Below are 21,942 nucleotides of genomic sequence, written 5' to 3'. Positions count from 1 at the left end.
TCTGCAAATAACACGCATACAAATAAATAAATAAATAAATACACGGCAATCAAAACATAACCTTCCGCATTTTCAATGCGAAGGTAAATATCAGCTTTTTTATTTATTTAAAGGGCTATTTAGGGAGTCAACAAACAAACATAAAGGACCTCACACTTAAACTTGGGAAACGATATTAATCCTAATCATTTTCTGGAGGTTTTAATTGCTGGGGTCAAAAAGTGTAAAAGATGTGAGTAAATGTGAAGGGAACAGGAGGGTTAAATCCAATTATGTATTAATCTGAATCTGAAAGTAGATGGTGACTAAAGTTATCAAACCAATGTTTCAATATAGGCTTCTGGAGGAGTGAAGAAGAAGAAGTATAAAGTCAAAGTGTTTCGCTACAGGTACCTCGGTGCAGCTGCCTGTGCTTCATGAATTGTTCGTGACCCTTTTGATTTCTTTTTCCCAGCTGAGCGTGACATCGCCCTCGGTTAAAAGGTCGCCGCATTCACGACGTTTACGGCAGGTTTGAACATAATCCCCCTTCATTCACGGCCAACGTCATAAAACTATAAATAGTTTGCTCTCCGACACATGTAAGTGGCTCGAGATGCGTGTGTGCTCCGTATTGCTTGACCTCCATGCCTGCAGGTTGAGGAGCATCATAAACACTCCATATTATTTACAGATAGTCGCTCCAGGGAGCCCCAATATGTGCTGCATTTACTGCTGCGTAGCTATGCAGCGCCAAGAAACAAACACCACGACTCGAAGACTCGGGAACAGAGTGATGCTCTTTTTCCTCTCTCTGATGCTTCTAATGCATATATATACACTACCGTTCAAAAGTTTGGGATCACCCAGACAATTTCGTGTCTTCCATGAAAAATCACACTTTTATTTATCAAATGAATATAAAATATAGTCAAGACATTGACAAGGTTAGAAATAATGATTAATATTTGAAGTATTAATTTTGTTCTTCAAACTTCAAGCTCAAAGGAAGGCCAGTTGTATAGCTTATATCACCAGCATAACTGTTTTCAGCTGTGCTAACATAATTGCACAAGGGTTTTCTAATCAGATATTAGTCTTCTAAGGAGATTAGCAAACACAATGTACCATTAGAACACTGGAGTGATAGTTGATGGAAATGGGCCTCTATACACCTCTGGAGATATTTCATTAGAAACCAGACGTTTCCACCTAGAATAGTCATTTACCACATTAACAATGTATAGAGTGTATTTCTGATTAATTTAATGTTATCTTTATTGAAAAAAAGTGATTTTCTTTGAAAAATAAAGTCATTTCTAAGTGATCCCAAACTTTTGAACGGTAGTGTATATCTTTATGGTTGAATATTATGAGTGCACGTGACCACATTACGGCATACTTCTATGTACTCCGGGCATCGGGTCACAGCCTCTGTTGTGATGTTTCTTTCGTCGTGGAACTTAAACGGTTGAAAGTGGCGCCACCTGGTGGTGGTTTTATGAACGACTTCACTGAGCTTCAACGTTTCACCAGTTGGTCAGTTAAATTCAATGTGACCCAACACGACTCAGATGTGGTACTTAGTCAAAGTAGAAATACCATAGTGTAGAAATACTTTGTTTCAAGTAATGTGTTTCATTTAAAGTACAAGTTGATGCGTATTGGAATCAAAATATACGTACAGTATAAAAAGTATTCATAATGCCCATTTCAGAATGATGCGTGTTATACAATTGAATTATTATTACTGATGTAATGTAATAGTTTTTCATCTTAATCTATAATCTTACATAATCGTTGATTTTTTTTGGTGTCATTTATCTGTATCTGCAAAGTAACTTTAGATGCATTGCAATCCGTCATATTAAATCATGTTGCACCAGTGCATACAAGCCGGTGCTGACATGACTGTTTAACCATGAGAGTCATACTTACCCAACGTTTTTATTATGAATCTCATATACATACATCCATACTTTTACTTGCAAGGTAAATGCAGTTGAAATGTTAAAGCACTTAAAAAAAGAATCTCATGTAAACTGCCCCCAGATGTGGCAACACAAACCACTAAACACCTGGAACAGCCGCTTCCTTCACTTACTCCGTACCCGGAGCTGGGCTCTGCTGCTGGTCTTCCGGAGGTGAACTCCACCTCTCCACTCATGTCCGGGCAGGTCGGCCTGAAGGTCATCCTGTGGACCGTGTCCATCTTCTCCAGGAGGACCCGGGCGCTCTGCTGCAGCGGCTCCCCGTTCAGACTCCACACGGGGGCCCTGAGGACGGACCTCGAGACCTCGCATTCAAAGCGGGCTTCGTCAGGGGCCACGACCTCCACGTCCTTCAGCTCTCTGACCATCGACAGGGGCAGGGCTGGGGAAGTGCACAAGAGAGGAAACGGGAGTGAACCAACAACACCTAGTTATGAGCTCATCTTTGATTCTGATGAGTCTTTCAATCTGTCCTCCGTAGCCCCTGAACAAGAGTCTGTTTCTGCATTGCCCTTTTATTTCCGGGCTCCTGCTTTAGTTATTACTATATCTAATATGTCGCCGCTGTGCATATACAGACATTTTTCTCAGCAGTCATTTTGACATTTGCTGTTTCTAGTGACGTTACCGATGTCTCTGCTCTAATTGAGTGTGTCTGTAAGTCACCACAGTGTGACCAGCACGCACAACACCAAAGCAGCCTCAGACCCATCGCACGTCGGCCGTATCTTTCTGTACAATTTCCCTTTTACCTTCTTTTTTTTTACCTTCTGTTCATATATTGACTTTTATATAGGCGCATCTATATCAACCATATAACAAATTAACCAACCAAGGATTTTAAAAATTAATATATATATATATATATATTTGTATGGCCGTATCTTTCTGTACAATTTCCCTTTTAGCTTCTTTTTTTTTAAACCTTCTGTTCATATATTGACTTTTATATAGGCGCATCTATATCAACCATATAACAAATTAACCAACCAAGGATTTTAAAAATTAATTTAAACAATTAATATATATATATATTAATTTTTTTATGGCCGTATCTTTCTGTACAATTTCCCTTTTACCTTTTTTTTTTTTTTACCTTCTGTTCATATATTGACTTTTATATAGGCGCATCTATATCAACCATATAACAAATTAACCAACCAAGGATTTGTTAAATTTATTTAAACAATAAATATATATATATATATATATATTTTTATGGCCATATCTTTCTGTACAATTTCCCTTTTAACTTCGTTTTTTTTTAAACCTTCTGTTCATATATTGACTATATTGATTTTCTGACCGTGACGTGTCAAAATGCCCATTATATTAAAAAAGACCTATTGATTTTTCTTGTTCATCGTATTGTTTAAGTGGTCATAAATGTCATGTTCATAGCATGCTTTCTCTGAAAAATAATGATCATGATTCATGAGTCTGCGTCCAGAGGATAGCATCGCAATCCACTCTGAACTCGTATGAAGTCAAGTAGCCACCTCGGAACCCTTCACCCCAGCAACGATGCTCTTTGAATTACAAAAATGTGGCACATGGACACGTGAGAGGCCAGAGTAAAAGAACAAGTGCCATGTGAAACATTGGGGTCATTGTTTCATTGCCCCGTTGCAAGAGGAGAAAATACGTGTGTTGTCTTTGCTCTGCCGGTAGATGGTGCTATAAGGGTTGAGGAGGAGATGCTCCACTCCCAGACGAGAGGGGTGTCATACGGTTGCCAATGATACTCCAAATCGCTCCTCGGTGGTACTGTTGTAGAAGCTGTGCTGTTGGCCTACGATTAATTTCATCTTGGCCTTTTTCACAACAACCAACACTTGGTATCGGATGATCAACACCACAACAAACCAAGAGCACACCCTGCTCCCAAACAGCGCAGTGTGACGCTGCTGACCTTCATGGAAGTCAGCAGACATTTGTTCTGCTGTGGATCGTATTGTTCCTCACAGATTCATAACAACCTGCTTGCGCTACTGTGATGAAAAAAATTAAGATACTGTGACAAAATAGTGACATAGCATCTCATAAGTATGACTTAGCATTGAATAATTAGCAGATGGTATCTCATAATTAACACAGTATCTTTATCTATTTATGACATGCTAAGTCATAATTTCGAGACAGTTAGTCATATTCTAATGACATAGAACAGATTATATCATATTTATGACATGCCAAATTATAATTACGAGACCAAGTCATAATCATTATAATGACTTAGAGATGTTTATTATTTTCATCCCAGTTTATTTTATAATTAACAGATTATCATATTTATGACATGCCAAGTTATAATTACGAGACAGCAAGTCATAATCATTATAATGACTTAGAGATGTTTATTATGTTCATCAGTTTATTCAATAATTAACAGACCATGTCATAATTAGGAGATAGTAAGTCAAAACCATTATAATGACTTACAGATCTTTATTTTTTTCATCAGTTTATTTAATAATTAACAGACATCATGTCATAAATACGAGATACTAAGTCATAATTAGGAGACAGTAAGTCATAATCATGATAATGACTTACAGATCTTTATTTTTTCATCCCAGTTTATTTAATAATTAACAGATTCTCATATGTATGACATGCTAAGTCATAATTACGAGACAGTAAGACAATCATTATAATGACTTAGAGATCTTTATTTTTTTCATCAGTTTATTTAATAATTAAGATTCTCATATTTATGACATGCTAAGTCATAATTAGGAGATAGTAAGTCATAATCATTATAATGACTTAGAGATGTTTATTTTTTTCATCAGTATATTTAATAATAAACAGATTATCATATTTATGACATGCTAAGTCATAATTAGGAGACAGTAAGTCCTAATCATTATAATGACTTACAGATCTTTATTTGTTTCCATCACAAAGGCGGAAATGGGCTTCCATAAAAAATATATTTTCCAAGATGCGGAAAACAAAACAAAAACGTTTAAAAAAAAAATGTTTTAAAAAAAAGTCTGCAGTGCCTGAATCGTGGCGTTTCTTACCCTCCACCGTCAGCTTGGCGGAGCACGAGTACTCCCCGACCTGCACGCTGTACATGCCCTCGTCGTCGAGCACCACCTGCTGGAGGATCAGCTTCCGGGAGCAGCCCTCGCTGCAGATCTCGAAGCGCTCGGAGGGCAGGATGACGTTGCAGCCCTTGTACCAGCGGATGCTGCACCGGGGGTTGGACACGGTGCAGTCGAGGAGCACGCGGCTCTCCTCCACGGCGGTGGTGTCCTGCAGAGGTTTCACGATGTTCACCGGAAGCTCTGAAACGGAACCGGATTTCCAAAATAAAACTCTGAACTCGACAAAAGACTACTGTCATATTTCCACACAAATAGGAGCTCACACATATCAACACAACCCTCCCTAATACATTTATAACTAGAACGGGCACTCGGTAGAGCGCATACCTTCGCATATCACAAGATTGGGCATTGAATTATGAACATGTTGGCATTAGTTGCATGCCAATTGGATAAAAATTGGCCGTGCTATCGTAAAAAGAAGATTTTGACTTTTTCATGACCTTGATCTTTGACCCGATTGATTCCAAAATCGAATCAAATGGTCCCCTGATAATAACCAATCATCCCACCAAATTTCATGCAATTCGGTTTAATACTTTTTGTGTTATGCGATTAACACGCATACAATAAATAAATAAACACACGGCGATCAAAACATAACCTTCCGCATTTTCAATGCGAAGGTAAATATATTCCTAAAAGTGACTTTGTGTACGCTTTTAATGCATACATACTTCCTTTGGAGCACTTATTATACATTCATTTTACCTTCCACCTCCAGGTAAGCGACAGATTGAATATGTCTGGAGACAAACTTGATCTCTCCAGAGTCCTCTGCTTTCACATTGCACATTAAGAGAAAATGTTTGGTCCCTGAAATAAGAATAATAGTGTCATGTTAAGCGAGATGATAATAGGCCCAAAATATATGTTATTAACAGATTTCTCCTTTTTAGGTGTTCTGCTACAGTCAATAAGCATAACATCGTCAGCAGAGATGAGCAGGGATTATGAAGTGCTTGTTTCTACGTGTTTGGAAGCCGACCTTCCTGCCGGATCTTGATGGTGCTCGTGGGTTGTATTCTCTCCCCATTTTTGTACCACTGTCCAGGCATGTCCTCCACCGAGAGCTCGCAAACAAACACCGCGTTCTGATCCTCCTGGATGTCCAGGTCCTTCGGGCCCTGCAGGATCATCAGGTCACGCTCTGCAAAGAGAAGACACATAAAGGGATGTGGAGGGTTGAAATGAGCAGCTCTTCACGATATCAGAGCAAAACACAAGCAAAAGGAACAATATGACTTTCGGAAGAAGATAAAGCCGGAAGGAACAATACCAATAACACTGATGTCTAATAATAGTAATACAAGACAAAGACATACATATTTTACATGAGTTCCTGTTCAGAAAATGCTCAAATATATATGAACATTATTCTACTAGCTTCCAACCACCCACAGTGCAATTTCACCAGATGCTTCATCACATATTTTTGTCAACGTGACTGTAAAACCTAGCACACAGGTGTTTTCAATTCATTTGGCTAATTTGACCTCAGCTAATGTTGTAGGTGGAGCTTTTCACGAAACTCCATGCACCAATAAGAATGACTAGAGTGCCATTTGTCCCACCCTTACTTGTCAGGAGAGAGAGAGAGCTTATATATATATATACACACATATATATATGTATATATACATATATATGTGTGTATATGTGTATATATATGTATATATGTGTATATATTTATGTATATATAGATGTATATATATATGTGTATATGTATATATGTGTATATGGATATATATTTGTTTGTATATATGTGTATATATATATATCTATACGTGTGCGTATATATATATGGATATATATATGTGTGTTTATATATATTTGTTAATATATATATACACTACCGTTCAAAAGTTTGGGGTCACTTAGAAATGTCTTTATTTTTCAAAGAAAAGCACTGTTCTTTCAATAAAGATAACATTAATCAAAAATACAATATCATATATATATGTGTGTATATATATGTTTGTTTATATATATATATATATGTAGAAATATATATATATATGTAGAAATATATATATGTGTGTGTATATATATGTTTGTTTATATATATATATGTAGAAATATATATATATATATATATATATATGAAGAACTATTACACATTTAGCCAACCACTGTGAAACTAGAGGTCGTTGTTTGTCGTCGTCGTGTTTCTACAGCTTTAGACTTTACCGTAGACCTCCACAGTGCAGCATGTCGAAACATCTCCAGCGTCGCAGGTGTACATGCCAGAATCACTGACTTTACATTTCATGATCTGAAGATACCGTTTCCTTCCCATTGCATAAATGCGCAAGTCCTTGCTGGACTTCACCTCAACCCCATTCTGAAAAGCATAAAAAAAACAACAACACAGATTTATTATTAATTATCATCAAACAACTGAAACTGAGTGTCGGAAAATATTTTTTTCTTTTATACACTGAGCAACACAAAGATAAGTATATTTTACTTTTAGCTTGAACTCAAAATGTGGACAACTAACTTGTGTATATGATAAAGCATACTTCTAATTCCAAACCTTAGGCTACGTGTTTTCTTGAGGCTGCGTCACTCTTTTTACCGTTGGAGACATTATATAAGCCGGTGCATTTATTTTGAAAGAGTAATTGTAAGTGTACGTGTGTGTGTGTGTGTTGGCAAGGATGCGGCATTGGCTCAATGTACTGTAATTTCAGTCACGTTAACAAGCAAAACTAGCATTCCTTCACGTTGTTAGGCTTCTCTGAAGAAGTGCTGTGTTGTAAGTGTGATACGGATTGTGTTTACTTTTCAATTTTTAAAGTGATAACACATTTGCCTCTGGAGTAAAACAAAAAATGTTGGATAATAAAGAGAGACAAAAATCCAGCACTCGCCTTCATCCATTTCACACCGACGCTGTGTCTCGACAGCTCACACTCGATAGAGATTACAGCCCCTTCGGGGAATCTCTGGTCCTCCAGTTTTCTGAAAATGGTCACTGGGGGCTCTGGTAAAGAAAAAGAAAGCGTAGATCGGCAAGCAAACATCTTTTGTACACGTCACCAAGCCTAGGGCCGATGTGTTGCTGCTCAAAATCAAATAAGCTGCACAGTTTAATTATGTGGACTAATGTAACACAATGAGACTTTCAATTGCCATCGCCAGCGTTTTAACCCCTAGCTTAAAGGGATGATGCATACTTAGCGGCTTGCCATCGGGCGGATCATATTACAGCGTGAGGTTAAACCATCACCTGACAGGCGAGAGTGAAATACCGCTTTTCGTTGGGTCATGCTAGGTGGCTACATGCGGGCTACTTTGTAACGTGAGCACGGATGAAGCCAACAGAAGGAGAGCCGTCACTTTATTCTGTTATCATGCCTCAACTGGTTGGCATCTGGTCTAGATAGATAGATAGATATATACTTTATTAATCCCCAAGGGGAAATTTGTCATCACAGTAGCAGCACCAATAAACAAAACACACAAGAATAAAAAATAAAATATAAAAAAACAGGGATGAAAGATATAGGAGTATACAAAGTAAAATATAAAATAAAATATATATGTATATATATAACATATATGCATACACAATACACAATACTAATGACAAATTAAATTAAATATAAAAATATTAAATATAGACAGTGTGCAAAATGAAATGTGTGTGTATGTGTGTAGTGTAAATAAATGAAATGTGTGAAGTGCAGATCAACATATGTCTACTTTGAGTGGACAACTTTAGTTACCCGTCTGAGGTCACAGCAACATCTTACATATTGTTTTGGTAGTACTGCAGTGCCGCTCACATGGATTGTGGGTTTGAAAAGTCAGAAATTAGACCTTGTAGTATAGTTTTGACAGCTCTACATCCTTGAAATGAGTACACTACTTCAACATGACATGTACCCGTGAGTTGCTCATTTCAATTAGACGTATGTATTGATGCAGTTATATGACAACTCCTGTGAAACCAAACGTTGGTCTCTGCTTGTTGAAAAAATTGCCGGAATTCCTCAATGAGTGACCTACCCTTCACAACCAGCCTGGCAGACGTCTTCAAATTCTCTACGCAGAAGGTAAAGGTGCCGCTGTCTTCGACTGAGAGGTGAGAGACGGTGAGGCTGTGGACTTGTCCCTTGGCACTCATACGGAAGCGATTGCTCGGCTTAAGCTTGATCGCGTTTCTCATCCAGGTTCCTGGGACATCGGGATAGGAGAGCTCCACCTCGAAAGATGCCGTTTCTCGCTCTGTGGTTTTGATATCAGTCATCCCTCTTATGATGCCGATTTTTCGAGCTGCGAAGAAAAATGCGGTGTAAGAGCCATCACAGTATTATGACATTTATCAATCTGCTTTGTGGGCGTTTGTATGTGTCGGTGCATTTCGGGTATCATGACAACTGAGTATTGGTTACAACAGAGTTTATTTTCTTTCCACTGTACACACCGAGCAGAAACAATGTCCTTTTTCTGTTACAGAATAGGCTTGGAGTCTGTTCTGTACACATCAGTCTGCAGCTAAACAATACAGCTGGCACACATTGACAAGCCAATAGTTTAGTCACTTGAATATGGGGCTTTACACAAAAGCCGGCTTGGAAACTGCCAACATTTTTCACTTATTCTAACGGACGAGCATTTCCTGTGGAAAAAAAAGGAGTGTTTATTTTGGAGACCTGATGACAGCAACCTTAGTTTTGAAGGCCAGGGTGTAAATTTAGATGCAATGAGAGGAGATCCAAATTCATAGGAGGTGCCAACAGCAGCCTGAAGTCCTGAATTTCCCCTTACCACCCACACTAGTGTTGAAAGAACAGCCTTTAATTCACCTATTGGCCTGTGATTCATAGGGCAAAGAAATATAACAAGCATGACAAGCAAAACAAGCATCAGAATGTCATAATCACGACAAGATGCCAGTGGTGTGGCGTGTGAGGCTTGCTACTTCGTATACATTTAATTGGGGCTTGTTCTTGGGGAAATTTTTACTTTGTTTGCAAAACATAGTTCTAGTTGTTGGGACGGAGGCATCTTAACATGTCAATACACATACACTACCGTTCAAAAGTTTGGGGTCACCCAGACAATTTTGTGTCTTCCATGAAAAATCCCACTTTTATTTATCAAATGAATATAAAATGTAGTCAAGACATTGACAAGGTTAGAAATAATGATTAATATTTGAAGTATTAATATTGTTCTTCAAACTTCAAGCTCAAAGGAAGGCCAGTTGTATGGCTTATATCACCAGCATAACTGTTTTCAGCTGTGCTAACATAATTGCACAAGGGTTTTCTAATCAGGCATTAGTCTTCTAAGGCGATTAGCAAACACAATGTACCATTAGAACACTGGAGTGATAGTTGATGGAAATGGGCCTCTATACACCTATGGAGATATTTCATTAGAAACCAGACGTTTCCACCTAGAATAGTCATTTACCACATTAACAATGTATCGAGTGTATTTTTGATTAATGTTATCTTTATTGAAAAAACAGTGCTTTTCTTTGAAAAATAAAGACATTTCTAAGTGACCCCAAACTTTTGAACGGTAGTGTAAGCTGGTGTGAGAGTCAGCCCGGGCTGTCAGGCTATCACCTGTTGGTTGCCATCACGCTCCGGTACAAGTGCCACCCCCGGTCCCCACCGGTCACTCAAATTACTCTTACTCAGTCGACTTCGCCTCCACAAGATGTAGCGGCGGAGGGCGTGCAGGAGGTGGCGCGGTCGGCAACGGCGGTAAACAAACAACACCGAGGCATAGTGACAAACACATGCACACTCACGCTCCACCGTGAGCTGGGCTTGCGTGCGGTCGTGGAGGGTTTCACAGCTGTAGGTGCCCCGGTCAGATATGGCCAGTTTGTGGAGGGTGAGACTGTGGCTGCGGCCGTTGTGTTTGAGGGTACTCTTGGGCCCAGGGTGGATCAGTACCCCTTGCCTCATCCACTGCACTTCTCCCGAATCCAGACCCACCTCCACCTCGAGAGTTACCTCCCCGTACTCTTGAGCTACGACCGGTGTCATTTTCTTGGTAAACAACACTTGATGTTCTGGAAATGTTTTTGAATTACCAGATGGTGACACAATTTTTATATTTTTATATTCTAACACCACGTGTATGAATTGTTTGTTAATTCTACCAAAGAATTCTGAGACAAAGCAAAGTACCAAACAGGCCGAAGAAAATCCGCAAAGTAATATTGCAAGTTTCCGCACATAGTGCAACCGCAGAGCTTGAATGAGACTTGCCTGCAGTGCAAGTTACCAGAGGAATTATAACCGGAGAAGCTGCTAAAAGCTATCCTTCAAAGTCGCCTCTTCAAAGTTTGAACTAGAATGGGCACTCGGTAGAGCGCATACCTTCGCATAACACAAGATTGGGCATTGGATTATGAACATTTTGGCATTAGTTGCTTGCCAATTGGACAAAAATGTATCGTGCTATGGTAAAAAAAAAGATGTTGACCTTTCCATGACCTTGACATTGACCTTTGACCCGATTCATCCCAAAATCTAATCAAATGGTCCCCGGATAATAACCAATCATCCCACCAAATTTCATGCGATTCGGTTCAATACTTTTTGAGTTTTGCGAATAACACGCATACAAATAAATAAATAAATACACGGCGATCAAAACATAACCTTGCGCATTTTCAATGCGAAGGTAACTAGTCAAAGAGTCAATATGGGTCATAGATAAACATATGGACAAAAGTACCATAGAGATATGAGGTCATTGAACTTTAAATTGCGGTTACATGTTGGGACTTGTGTGATTCATAAAGACCAGTATATGTGCCTGTGTATGTATAGTGTCTCACGCCATCATCACAGTGTGAATGGATCGGACATCAACTCACCTTGAATCTGGAGTTCTGCCTTTGATACCGAACCCTCCGCATCGGCTGTCACTCTGCCACCATCTGAAACCGCGCAGTTGTGGATGCACAGCATGTGGCAGAGTCCGTTACTCGAGATGACAGTGCGCTGAGTCGGAGTGACTCGCTTGCCATTCAAGCGCCACACCAGCCGGGTGTCCTCTGGTGAAACCACGCACTTAAACACGGCGTCTTCTCCCTCGCAGACCGCGATGTTACGAAGCTCCGCTATGAACTCCACGACGCGGCGAGCTGAAGGCGAAGGGATTCGTCTCAATGAGACTCATTGTGATCAGAACATTGTCGATGGCACGTGGACTAGTTTAAACTACTTGTATTAATAGGACATCATTTGTATACTTTTTGATGTGTTATATACACTACCGTTCAAAAGTTTGGGGTCACTTAGAAATGTCTTTATTTTTCAAAGAAAAGCACTGTTTTTTCAATAAAGATAACATTCATCAAAAATACACTCTATACATTGTTAATGTGGTAAATGACTATTCTAGGTGGAAGTGTCTGGTTTCTAATGAAATATCTCCAGAGGTGTATAGAGGCCCATTTCCATCAACTATCACTCCAGTGTTCTAATGGTACATTGTGTTTGCTAATCGCCTTAGAAGACTAATGTCTGATTAGAAAACCCTTGTGCAATTATGTTAGCACAGCTGAAAACAGTTATGCTGGTGATATAAGCTATACAACTGGCCTTCCTTTGAGCTTGAAGTTTGAAGAACAAAATTAATACTTCAAATATTAATCATTATTTCTCACCTTGTCAATGTCTTGACTATATTTTCTATTCAATTTTCAATTCATTTGATAAATAAAAGTGAGTTTTCATGGAAGACACGAAATTGTCTGGATGACCCCAAACTTTTGAACGGTCATGTAAATTGGACTTACTTTCTACAGTGACAGTAGCTGAAGTCTTGTCATCGGTGGATTCACAGGCATATTCTCCAGCATCTTCTTCCACTAGTTGGTGGACGGTAAAGCTTCGCTCTCGGCCTTGTGCCCTGATTGTGTGCCGACGGCTCGGAGAGATCTCTTGCCCATTTTTCATCCACTGGACGTCTCCTTTGGGCTTGTTGACCTCGCATCGTAATATGAGGTTACTGCCCTTCAGAGACGCAATGCTCTCCAGTGTTCTGGTAAATTTCACCCGCATTTCTGATGAGAATATCATTTCAGAGATGTTAGCTTTGTGACGATTGCGATCACGTAAATGTTGACTGGGAAAAGGCGGCCACATTTCGTTTGAGAGTGCCACATTCTTACCTTTCACTAAAAGATTGAAATACATCTCATCTGTCTTTACGTCACAGACGTATTCTCCAGAATCTGACAGCTGCAGGGGATTAATGGTGAGCTTGTGGGTATTACCCTCACTGGAGATGTGAACGTTGTCCGCGGTCAACAGTTGGCCATCTTTCAGCCATCGAATGTTGGCTCTTTCTCGGCTCACAATGGCACACATTGTAACACTCTCATTTTCATAGGCTGAGAGGCGATTATTTGCATTTTTATTTTCGAACTTAACCAGGGGCTCTGAGAGAAATTTAGAAAAAAAGTTACTTCTTCATTTTGTGTTCAAACATGGAACAATATGTGAATTAAACCGGAACTACAGAAATGGAATCTTCTGTTTAAAAGTCATTTAAAATCTTACCTTGGACCTCCACAATTGTTGTCAATTTGTCATCGATGGCATCACAGATGTATTTTCCAGAGTCTGAGGGCCGAAGTCCAGAGAGGACAAGCTTCCTGACAACATCGTAGCTGTCGATTTTTATACGAGTGTCTGGTTTCAAGACTTCGCCATTGCATAACCACTGAACTGTGGCGTTCGGCCGAGAAACCTCGCACTCCAAAATAAGGTCATCTCCTGCAACCAGGATGTGATGCTCCGGGTGGCCCGAGTTTCCAATGATGTGTACTTGAGGCTCTGAAGATAACATACAGTGCATTATTTCCCCTCTGAATTAAGGAAAAATGGATAACATGTACCTTGCCTAATAATATGAGTACCTTTGACCGTGATGTAGAAGACCATCTTATCATCCACTGCATCACAGGTGTACTCTCCCGAGTCTTCGAGCGCAGCATTAAGGACAACCAGCGATCTGAAAACGCCTTGTTCTTCGCTGCAGTACCGCTCGGTGTCATCGATGGGCTGATTATCCTTGTACCAACTGACTGAAGCGTTGGATCTTGACAGCTCACACACGAGAATAATGTCATCCGATAGTAAGAACTGCTTTTCTGTTTTCGAGTCTGTTTTTCCAAGAATCTTTACAGGCAACTCTGAAAATGAACAAGAAGGAACGTATTTTCACTGGAACATTATTTTTCAAGTAAATGTTTTAAAAAGTGTACCCAGAAGTTATTCTCCAAGTATTTGGATGAAGTTCATGATGTGGTTCTAAATCTTTATCTTGTGTGCACCATTTACAGAACTTGTAAAGAGAGAGTGTAATCTACCGGGAGTTATACACTACCGTTCAAAAGTTTGGGATCACCCAGACAATTTTGTGTCTTCCATGAAAAATCACACTTTTATTTATCAAATGAATATAAAATATAGTCAAGACATTGACAAGGTTAGAAATAATGATTAATATTTGAAGTATTAATTTTGTTCTACAAACTTCAAGCTCAAAGGAAGGCCAGTTGTATCGCTTATATCACCAGCATAACTGTTTTCAGCTGTGCTAACATAAATGCACGGGTTTTCTAATCAGACATTAGTCTTCTAAGGCGATTAGCAAACACAATGTACCATTAGAACACTGGAGTGATCGTTGCTGTAAATGGGCCTCGATACACCTATGGAGATATTTCATTAGAAACCATACGTTTCCAACTAGAATAGTCATTTACCACATTAACAATGTAGAGAGTGTATTTCTGATTAATTTAATGTTATCTTTATTGAAAAAACAGTGCTTTTCTTTGAAAAATAGTCATTTCTAAGTGATCCCAAATTTTTGAACGGTAGTGTATATTTGAAGTACAATAACCTACCTTGCACTTTCACATGAAAATCCATCACATCATCCTTTGCATCGCAGACATATTGCCCAGCGTCTTCCATTGTCAGTGAGTGAACAGTTAATTGACGCATGAGGCCATCCTCAAGGATGGTGATATTTCTGGAGTCTCCCACTTCCTCCCCGTTCTTCTTCCAGGTGACCTCTGCGTTTGATCTCGAAACCTCACACTCGAGAACGAGAGTCTCCCCAGCCACTTTGTCGACTCTACCCGGCATCTTCCTTGGGCGTACAAAACGAACAGGAGGCTCTGTGCATTTAGAAAATGTTGTGTTAGAAATGGATTGACAGTTTGACACTGACCGAGCAACACATTTGGAAGATCTACTCTTTTCATTCCTTGGTTTCCTTTACCTGCTATGTTGACAAAGAATGTCATGGAGTCATCTGCAGTGTCACAGACGTATTCGGCGGAGTCTTTGACGGTAGTTTCTGGTATAATAAGTCTTCTGTAGACACCATCCACCTCGAGAATAAGGTTGTTATTCTCCTCCACTTCGAGTCCGTCTCGATACCAGCGCACCACTGCATTGGGCCTTGAGATCTCACAGCTCAGAACCATCCTCTCAGAGCTCTGCTGGCACAGCTCCATTTGGGACTGACTTGGGGAAACAATCTGCACTGGAGGTTCTGGAAAGCCAGTTTAGTCACCACTCATTAGTTAAACGACAATATAATAACACTATTTCTCAGGTGTCAAGTTGATGCATAGATGATTTTGCATGCTTGATATCTTGCATCATGGATGAATGAGTGAACCCCTAACTGTGGCAATATTACAGGCGTTTAAGTTTCAAACAAAGTGCTTGTTGTCAGATCATCGAATAGCATCTGAAACCTTCTCCCCACCTTTCGAACATTAGAATTGGTGGCTCTGCCGCTACTAATCTACTGCTGTTTTTCTGCAATACCTACAGATGTATATGTATCTACAATATACTGGAAGTAGTATAAGGATGTTACCTGTAATACCGAGGTGAAAGAATATTGAAGCGTCCGCCGTATCACAGACATATTCTCCAGAATCTTCCACTCCACTAGAAATAATCTTCAGTCGTCGATAAGGGCCTTCAATCTTGAGCTTGATGTTCTCGCTCTCTTGCAACTTTTGCCCGTCTTTGTACCAGCCGACAACACCATTTGGACGAGACAATTCGCAGCTGAGAATAATTTCCTCAGGGACAAGACGGTCAAGGTTGACATCCTCCTTGGGGTAGATTATCAACACCGGAGGTTCTTTGGAAGAAGATATGCAATTGAGAAATTGAGACATGCATGCACTCTTCTTTTTGCATTTTTTATGTCACATAATGTCAGAATTTGTCGGACTATTTTTTTACCTCGTATATTAACCTTGTACATGAGAACATTGTCTCCTGCACGGCATGTGTATGTGCCTGTGTCAGACAGTTGGGCTGAATGGACTGCCAGATGCCTTTTGGTGCCCTCTGCTTGTGTTGTCATATTGTCGCATGGTTGCATTTCAATTCCGTCTTTGTACCACTGGACCACGCCATCGGCCCTCGACACCTCACATGACAGAACAAACTGTTCTTGTTCCACAACACTCTTGAAAAGGTCCTCCTCTGGGATATCGGCAAACGTTACTGGTGGTGCTGCAGAAGACAGTACACAAAGGAAGTAAGTTCTTGCTCTAATGTACGATTCGTTGTTTATGATAGTCCATGCAGCAACTGTAGGGTCAGGTTTTAACAGCGTAGACATGCTGATTTCAAGCCACAAAGACTCCTTAAAGACATCATAATAAAAACAATGTTAAGGCGCTTCGAAAGCAAAGTGAAACAATTAATGGAAGCAGTGCACTGACTTAATGCAGTTACCACAGGTGTGTTGGAAAAACGAGTTGACTCATCGAAATACATGCTATGAAGTGAGAAGCGACACAATTAGGACACATTCGAAGGAAACCTGCGATGATGAATGTGATGATCAGGTTGTGTTTCCTTCTTAGATATTAGAGGCCATGATGAAGGTGTGAGACTCCACAATGACAACGTCTTGCCGAGTAAAAGCTTAGCATATCACCTTTCACCTCCACATAGAAATCGTTGAAACCCGAGTCATCATTGGTTTTACAACTGTACACTCCAGAGCTTGAAGACGTGTCCGACTTCACAGCCAGTGTCCTCATATTGCCCTCTGACTCGATGTGTGTTCCCAATTTTTGCGAGAGATTTATTCCGTCCTCACACTTGTCGGTCTGGCCTGTGTGGTCTGCGATCTCACGCTGCAGACTGATCAGGCTGCCTGCTTCAACAGATTTGCTCCGCTCAGCCTCTGTAACAGCTGAGAATCAAACTGGTGCTATAGGAATTTCAATTCATTGAACAGTTATCAGATTTATATGCCGTGAAACAGGCTGTACGCTTTACTGTTTGACTCAACATTGAACAGATGGGATTCATAGTTGCAAACAGCGCTAGAGTCATGGCCTCAAAGCTATGTAGGCGACCAGTAGGCTAGCAGTTGAATCTGCAGTTTCCGGTGGTGAACTTCACCTTAAAAAGTTGTACACATGTTAGCAAACAGCTACCTTATATCACAGTCAGTCAATTTAACAGTTGTGTTTGTGGCACTTCAATCATTTGCTCGCTTTGGGTCTCCGGCAACTCCTGAGGGAAATATCTAGCTTTTTAGCTGCTAAATGAGCCACTAAATTTCACCAGTTGGCTAATAGCAATAGCATGCACTGTGTGCTAGCTGCTGTACGCTATACAGTCTATTTATCAGAGCTTTCATGTTGAAAATTGTAGCGCGCTGCATCTGGAAACAGGGTTGATGAGAGCAGCAAGTCTGAACCAAACGGTTAAGCTGCTTGTTGTCAGACCAAAACAATGTGGTCCAAAGACTGCACGCTTCCATAGAACTTGGGGAAATTGCACAGTAAGGTGGAAACTTACTCTGAATAAGCTCTTTCACATTACATATTGTACTTTAATCCGTTGTCGATTATCATTTTTTTTTTCTCTGTAGTTTAAAGATGCAGTTTTACCACCATGCTCAAAACAAAAGTCCAGCCTTGAAGGACCTTTAAGCATTTGCTGGTTAGGGCAAGAACGACATTGATCGATATTGCTGCCACGGCATTGAAAGTACATACAGTACTTATCAATGCACCTTGTATCTTAGAATATATACGCAATGACATGGGCTGCTAGTAGCCAAGCGTTCACTGAAATAAGTTAGTGATTCTGACAAAGCTACAAAATATTGGATCACCTGCAACATCCACCTTGAATTCTATATGGTCATCTGCGGCCTCACAGCTGTGCACACCAGAGTGGATGACTTCTGCGGGTGTAATAACCAATGCTCTCAGCATGTCTTTTGCTGGGATTTGGATTTCATATTCACTCTTTGGAAGAAGCTGTTCTCCATCCTTGTGCCAATAGACCTGGGCAGTTGGCTCTGAGACTTCACACTGCGGTTTCATTGGGCAGCCGGCTTCAACAAATGTGTTTCTTGCGATCTCTTGACGCTCTGAGAACCTCACAGGTGAGGCTGGAGGGTGTTATAAGATGTGCAGATCTATTGTTAAGCTGTCAGAACATCATTGAACAAGTGGTGTTCATCATCAACCTTGTTGGTTACGTTAGCATAGTATAGCGTTGTGCTTTCAGACGATGTCACAGGAAACGAAATACATTTAACTGAAATTGTGGAAAATGATTGTTCAACTAAGGATAACAAAGGAAATGCTGAAATGTTTGTATAACATCTGGATTAGACATCTCATTAGAGCTGAAATCAAGAAAATCACCTTTGACGTCCACATGGAATGTCACAACATCTTCAGCGAGGCTACAACTGTAGAGGCCAGAGTCGGAGACCTTCGCGGAATGGATGGTTAATTTTCTCAGACTGCCATCTCTTTTCATATCGAGGCCAGTTCTGCAAAAAAGCTCCACCTCATCTTTAAACCAGGAAACCTGGGCGACGGGGTCTGAGACCTCACACTGAAGGATAATTGGACAACCCATTGCAATCATCTTGTACTTTTCAGACAGTGGGATTGGCATGATCTGTGGCGACCGGCCTAAGAGAAGGAAATAACAAGGGTGTTGGACAAGGGGTGAATTCACAACAGGAGACACAATGCACTGTCCTGTCAGTCATACATGTTCTCATGAACATTCAACACAAAGCACATTTAGTTCACCACTCACAACATGAAGTAAGATGGACCTCGTATGTATGATAAGAAGATGGTAAGGATGGAAATAAATCACCTTCTAAGTCCACTTTAAATGTGATGGTGTCATCAGCTGTTGAACATTCATAGGTGCCACCGTCTATGTGTTCAGCAGAGTGGATGAGTAGGGTCCTTGTAAGACCATCTGACTGTATTTCCATTTTGTTTTGTGGTAGGAGTTTCAACCCATCCTTGTACCAGTCCACATAAGCAGATGGATTGTGAGAGATTTCACAGCTGAGGACAATTGTCGAACCTTCTTGGACGGACTTGCTCTTGTCCGTCTCTGGAAGCTCTGAGAACTTCACAGGCAGTGCTATATGTTTCAGATATTGCAAAAAGAGTGTCTTAATATACTCCATAAATGTGATTTCTTGAAGTAATTTAAAATCCAACCTACTTTATATGTGATAACAAAGAATTTACAGACAAAACAACACAACATACAACGTGAACACAATCTGCTTCACGAGGACAATTTGTGAAACCAAAATGTATACAAAAGGACAAAAGAGCAAAAATCAAGGTCTGAAATTGCAGAGTTATCCAGACATTGTACACTGCGGTAAAAAGCACAGACAAAAAGCACAGGTAAGATACAAACAAGAAAGTGATCATTTATGATAAAGTATTCAGTTAGTGTATTTAATAAATAAGATCAATACCCAAAGCGTTAGCTTTCTTAACCCTCCTGTTGCCTTAGGGTCAATTTGACCGGATTCAATATTTCACCCTCCTGTTACCTTTATATTTCCTGACATATTTGACCCTTGGGGTCAATTTGACGCCAGCAATTAAAACCTCCAGAAAATTATTAGAATTAATATTGTTTTCCAAGTTTAAGTGTGAGGTACTTTATGTTTGTTTGTTGACTACTGAAAGAACACCGACATTAAACATTGAATGGGGTCAAATTAACCTGAAGGCGACAGGAGGGTTAAATATTGAATCGGGTCAAATTGACCCGAAGGCAACACAAGGGTTAAGATATTGAACATGCATACTAAGAAGCTGCATTGTGAAGCTGCACATTTTTAATAAACTATTTTAAGAGAGTATGTCCTTTATTATCTGATCATTATGATGAGGTGTGAGGGGGAGTTGTTTTCCGTTAGACAGGAATAACCGATCATGCAATAAGAAATCAAACTATTTCAGAGGAAACTTTTGCTTTACTTCTTTTAGAAAAATAGTTGACCAAATTAAGAAAGCAGAAAAATGTCTGTTTGGCAATTAGACAAACGTAGTCACCTGCTGTTAGTTGGCCGTGCAAGACAGTGAACGCGCTCCAGAGTGTCTGAGCATCACCTGTTACTTCCACAGCGAACTGGACGTCATCATCCTTTGACTCACAACGATATACGCCACTGTGAGCCCGCTCTGCTGATTGGACAACTAGACTCCTCAAATTTCCTTCTGACTGGATGTCCACTTCGTTTTGAGGGAGGAGCTTTGTTCCATCCTTGTACCAACTGACCTGTCCCGTGGACTCTGACAGCTCACATTGTAGAACAATGGGAAAGCCTGCCATGACCGTCTTTTGCTGGTCACCCTCAGATAAAGCTGAAAACTTCAGAAGTGGAACTACAGGATTGGACGTAAAATAGAATTGGTCAATAAAACAGATCAATAGTTCCGCAAAGCACAATCCTGAAACTAAAGGCATCAGCAGCACATTCAACCATTATAAACGCATGCAAATATACCTCATACCTAACAATTTGGATACATTTACTGTGAAATGTGTAGCTTTCAAACAATCCATTTAACTTTTTCTGATTCCATTTTTGCCTTCACTGAAAACCTCTTTAGAAGTTAGGAATACAATAACTCTACTGCCTATTCTGATTGAGATTTTGGGAAATTCAAATGTGAGATGAAATTGAGCCTCAAAGTGAGTGGGACTATATCTCCAGGGCACGTCTAAGGGAAGTTTTGATTCGGAGATAGAATGGAGCAAGAGAAGCAGGAATTCTACCATCTTTTATAGGACATTTAAGGCTATTTTTATCGTAGCAAAGTAATTATAACATTTGTATTCAGGGAACTTGGTGTGCAAACTGCACATAAAAACAGTGTCTTAATTGTTGCTGGGGGTCTGTTTCTTAGACTAGGTTGATTGTATTCATCCAGAGTAATACTTTTTTTTTGGATGCACTTGTCCCTGAATAAAATGTATTTGCATAACAGATAATAGCTTGTGTCACCTTTTACATCCACATGAAACTGCATTGCATCATCTGTTGTCTTGCAGCTGTAAATCCCTGCATGAGACGGCATCGCTGACTGGAAAGCCAGTGTTCTTATGGAACCCTCTGCCAGCATGTCTTGCCCAGCGGCTTCTCGTAGAGTTATTCCATCCTTGTACCACTTAACTTGAGCGTTAGGATCTGATATCTCGCATCGCAGCATTATTGGTTCATCAACTTCAACAGACTTGTTCTTCTCAGCGTCACAAAGTGCTGTAATTCTCACAGGTGGAGCTGGGGATGTTTGAGGTAACATCGAGAGAACATTGTATCACTATTACTGACTACAACAACATTTATCTTACAAAGAGAAAAGCAAAATCTCAAATCCAGATTAGTCATGCCAATAAATCTTAAGAGTTAAAATAAGGAATAATAAAAGATACGTCTTCAAGTTATTAGTAAACTAACAAGAGGTATTTTTGGTTAGACTTGAGATAACTAAGCATTCAAGTTAGGATTTG

At 39.9% G+C, this 21,942-nt stretch overlaps 1 protein-coding gene across 11 annotated transcripts in view; it reads right to left on the bottom strand.

The window, feature by feature from the left end:
- Positions 1 to 21,942, bottom strand: part of obsl1b (obscurin like cytoskeletal adaptor 1b) — a 39,427-nt gene that overhangs the window by 2,398 nt on the left and 15,087 nt on the right. For 6 of the 11 annotated variants that reach the window (XM_056424845.1, XM_056424872.1, XM_056424903.1 and 3 more), the window contains 23 exons: positions 21,437 to 21,712; positions 20,538 to 20,813; positions 19,267 to 19,545; positions 18,798 to 19,073; positions 18,257 to 18,538; positions 17,063 to 17,323; positions 16,357 to 16,632; positions 15,980 to 16,252; positions 15,371 to 15,646; positions 14,991 to 15,266; positions 13,995 to 14,270; positions 13,636 to 13,911; positions 13,245 to 13,514; positions 12,870 to 13,136; positions 11,943 to 12,212; positions 10,863 to 11,129; positions 9,104 to 9,370; positions 7,963 to 8,075; positions 7,277 to 7,430; positions 6,075 to 6,236; positions 5,798 to 5,902; positions 5,000 to 5,266; positions 2,084 to 2,352 (listed from right to left, as the gene is read on the bottom strand). In XM_056424845.1, the coding sequence (XP_056280820.1) occupies positions 2,084 to 2,352; positions 5,000 to 5,266; positions 5,798 to 5,902; positions 6,075 to 6,236; positions 7,277 to 7,430; positions 7,963 to 8,075; positions 9,104 to 9,370; positions 10,863 to 11,129; positions 11,943 to 12,212; positions 12,870 to 13,136; positions 13,245 to 13,514; positions 13,636 to 13,911; positions 13,995 to 14,270; positions 14,991 to 15,266; positions 15,371 to 15,646; positions 15,980 to 16,252; positions 16,357 to 16,632; positions 17,063 to 17,323; positions 18,257 to 18,538; positions 18,798 to 19,073; positions 19,267 to 19,545; positions 20,538 to 20,813; positions 21,437 to 21,712 (5,714 nt within the window). The remainder of the gene's footprint in view (positions 1 to 2,083; positions 2,353 to 4,999; positions 5,267 to 5,797; positions 5,903 to 6,074; positions 6,237 to 7,276; positions 7,431 to 7,962; positions 8,076 to 9,103; positions 9,371 to 10,862; positions 11,130 to 11,942; positions 12,213 to 12,869; positions 13,137 to 13,244; positions 13,515 to 13,635; positions 13,912 to 13,994; positions 14,271 to 14,990; positions 15,267 to 15,370; positions 15,647 to 15,979; positions 16,253 to 16,356; positions 16,633 to 17,062; positions 17,324 to 18,256; positions 18,539 to 18,797; positions 19,074 to 19,266; positions 19,546 to 20,537; positions 20,814 to 21,436; positions 21,713 to 21,942) is intronic. The other 5 variants (XM_056424854.1, XM_056424862.1, XM_056424887.1 and 2 more) reach the window with 5 other exon arrangements.

Source organism: Pseudoliparis swirei, chromosome 2 (genome assembly GCF_029220125.1).
Source record: "Pseudoliparis swirei isolate HS2019 ecotype Mariana Trench chromosome 2, NWPU_hadal_v1, whole genome shotgun sequence".
Classification (NCBI taxonomy): Eukaryota; Metazoa; Chordata; class Actinopteri; order Perciformes; family Liparidae; genus Pseudoliparis; species Pseudoliparis swirei.
Note: the sequence above shows the minus strand (reverse complement) of the source record. Positions and strands in the feature narration are given on the sequence as shown.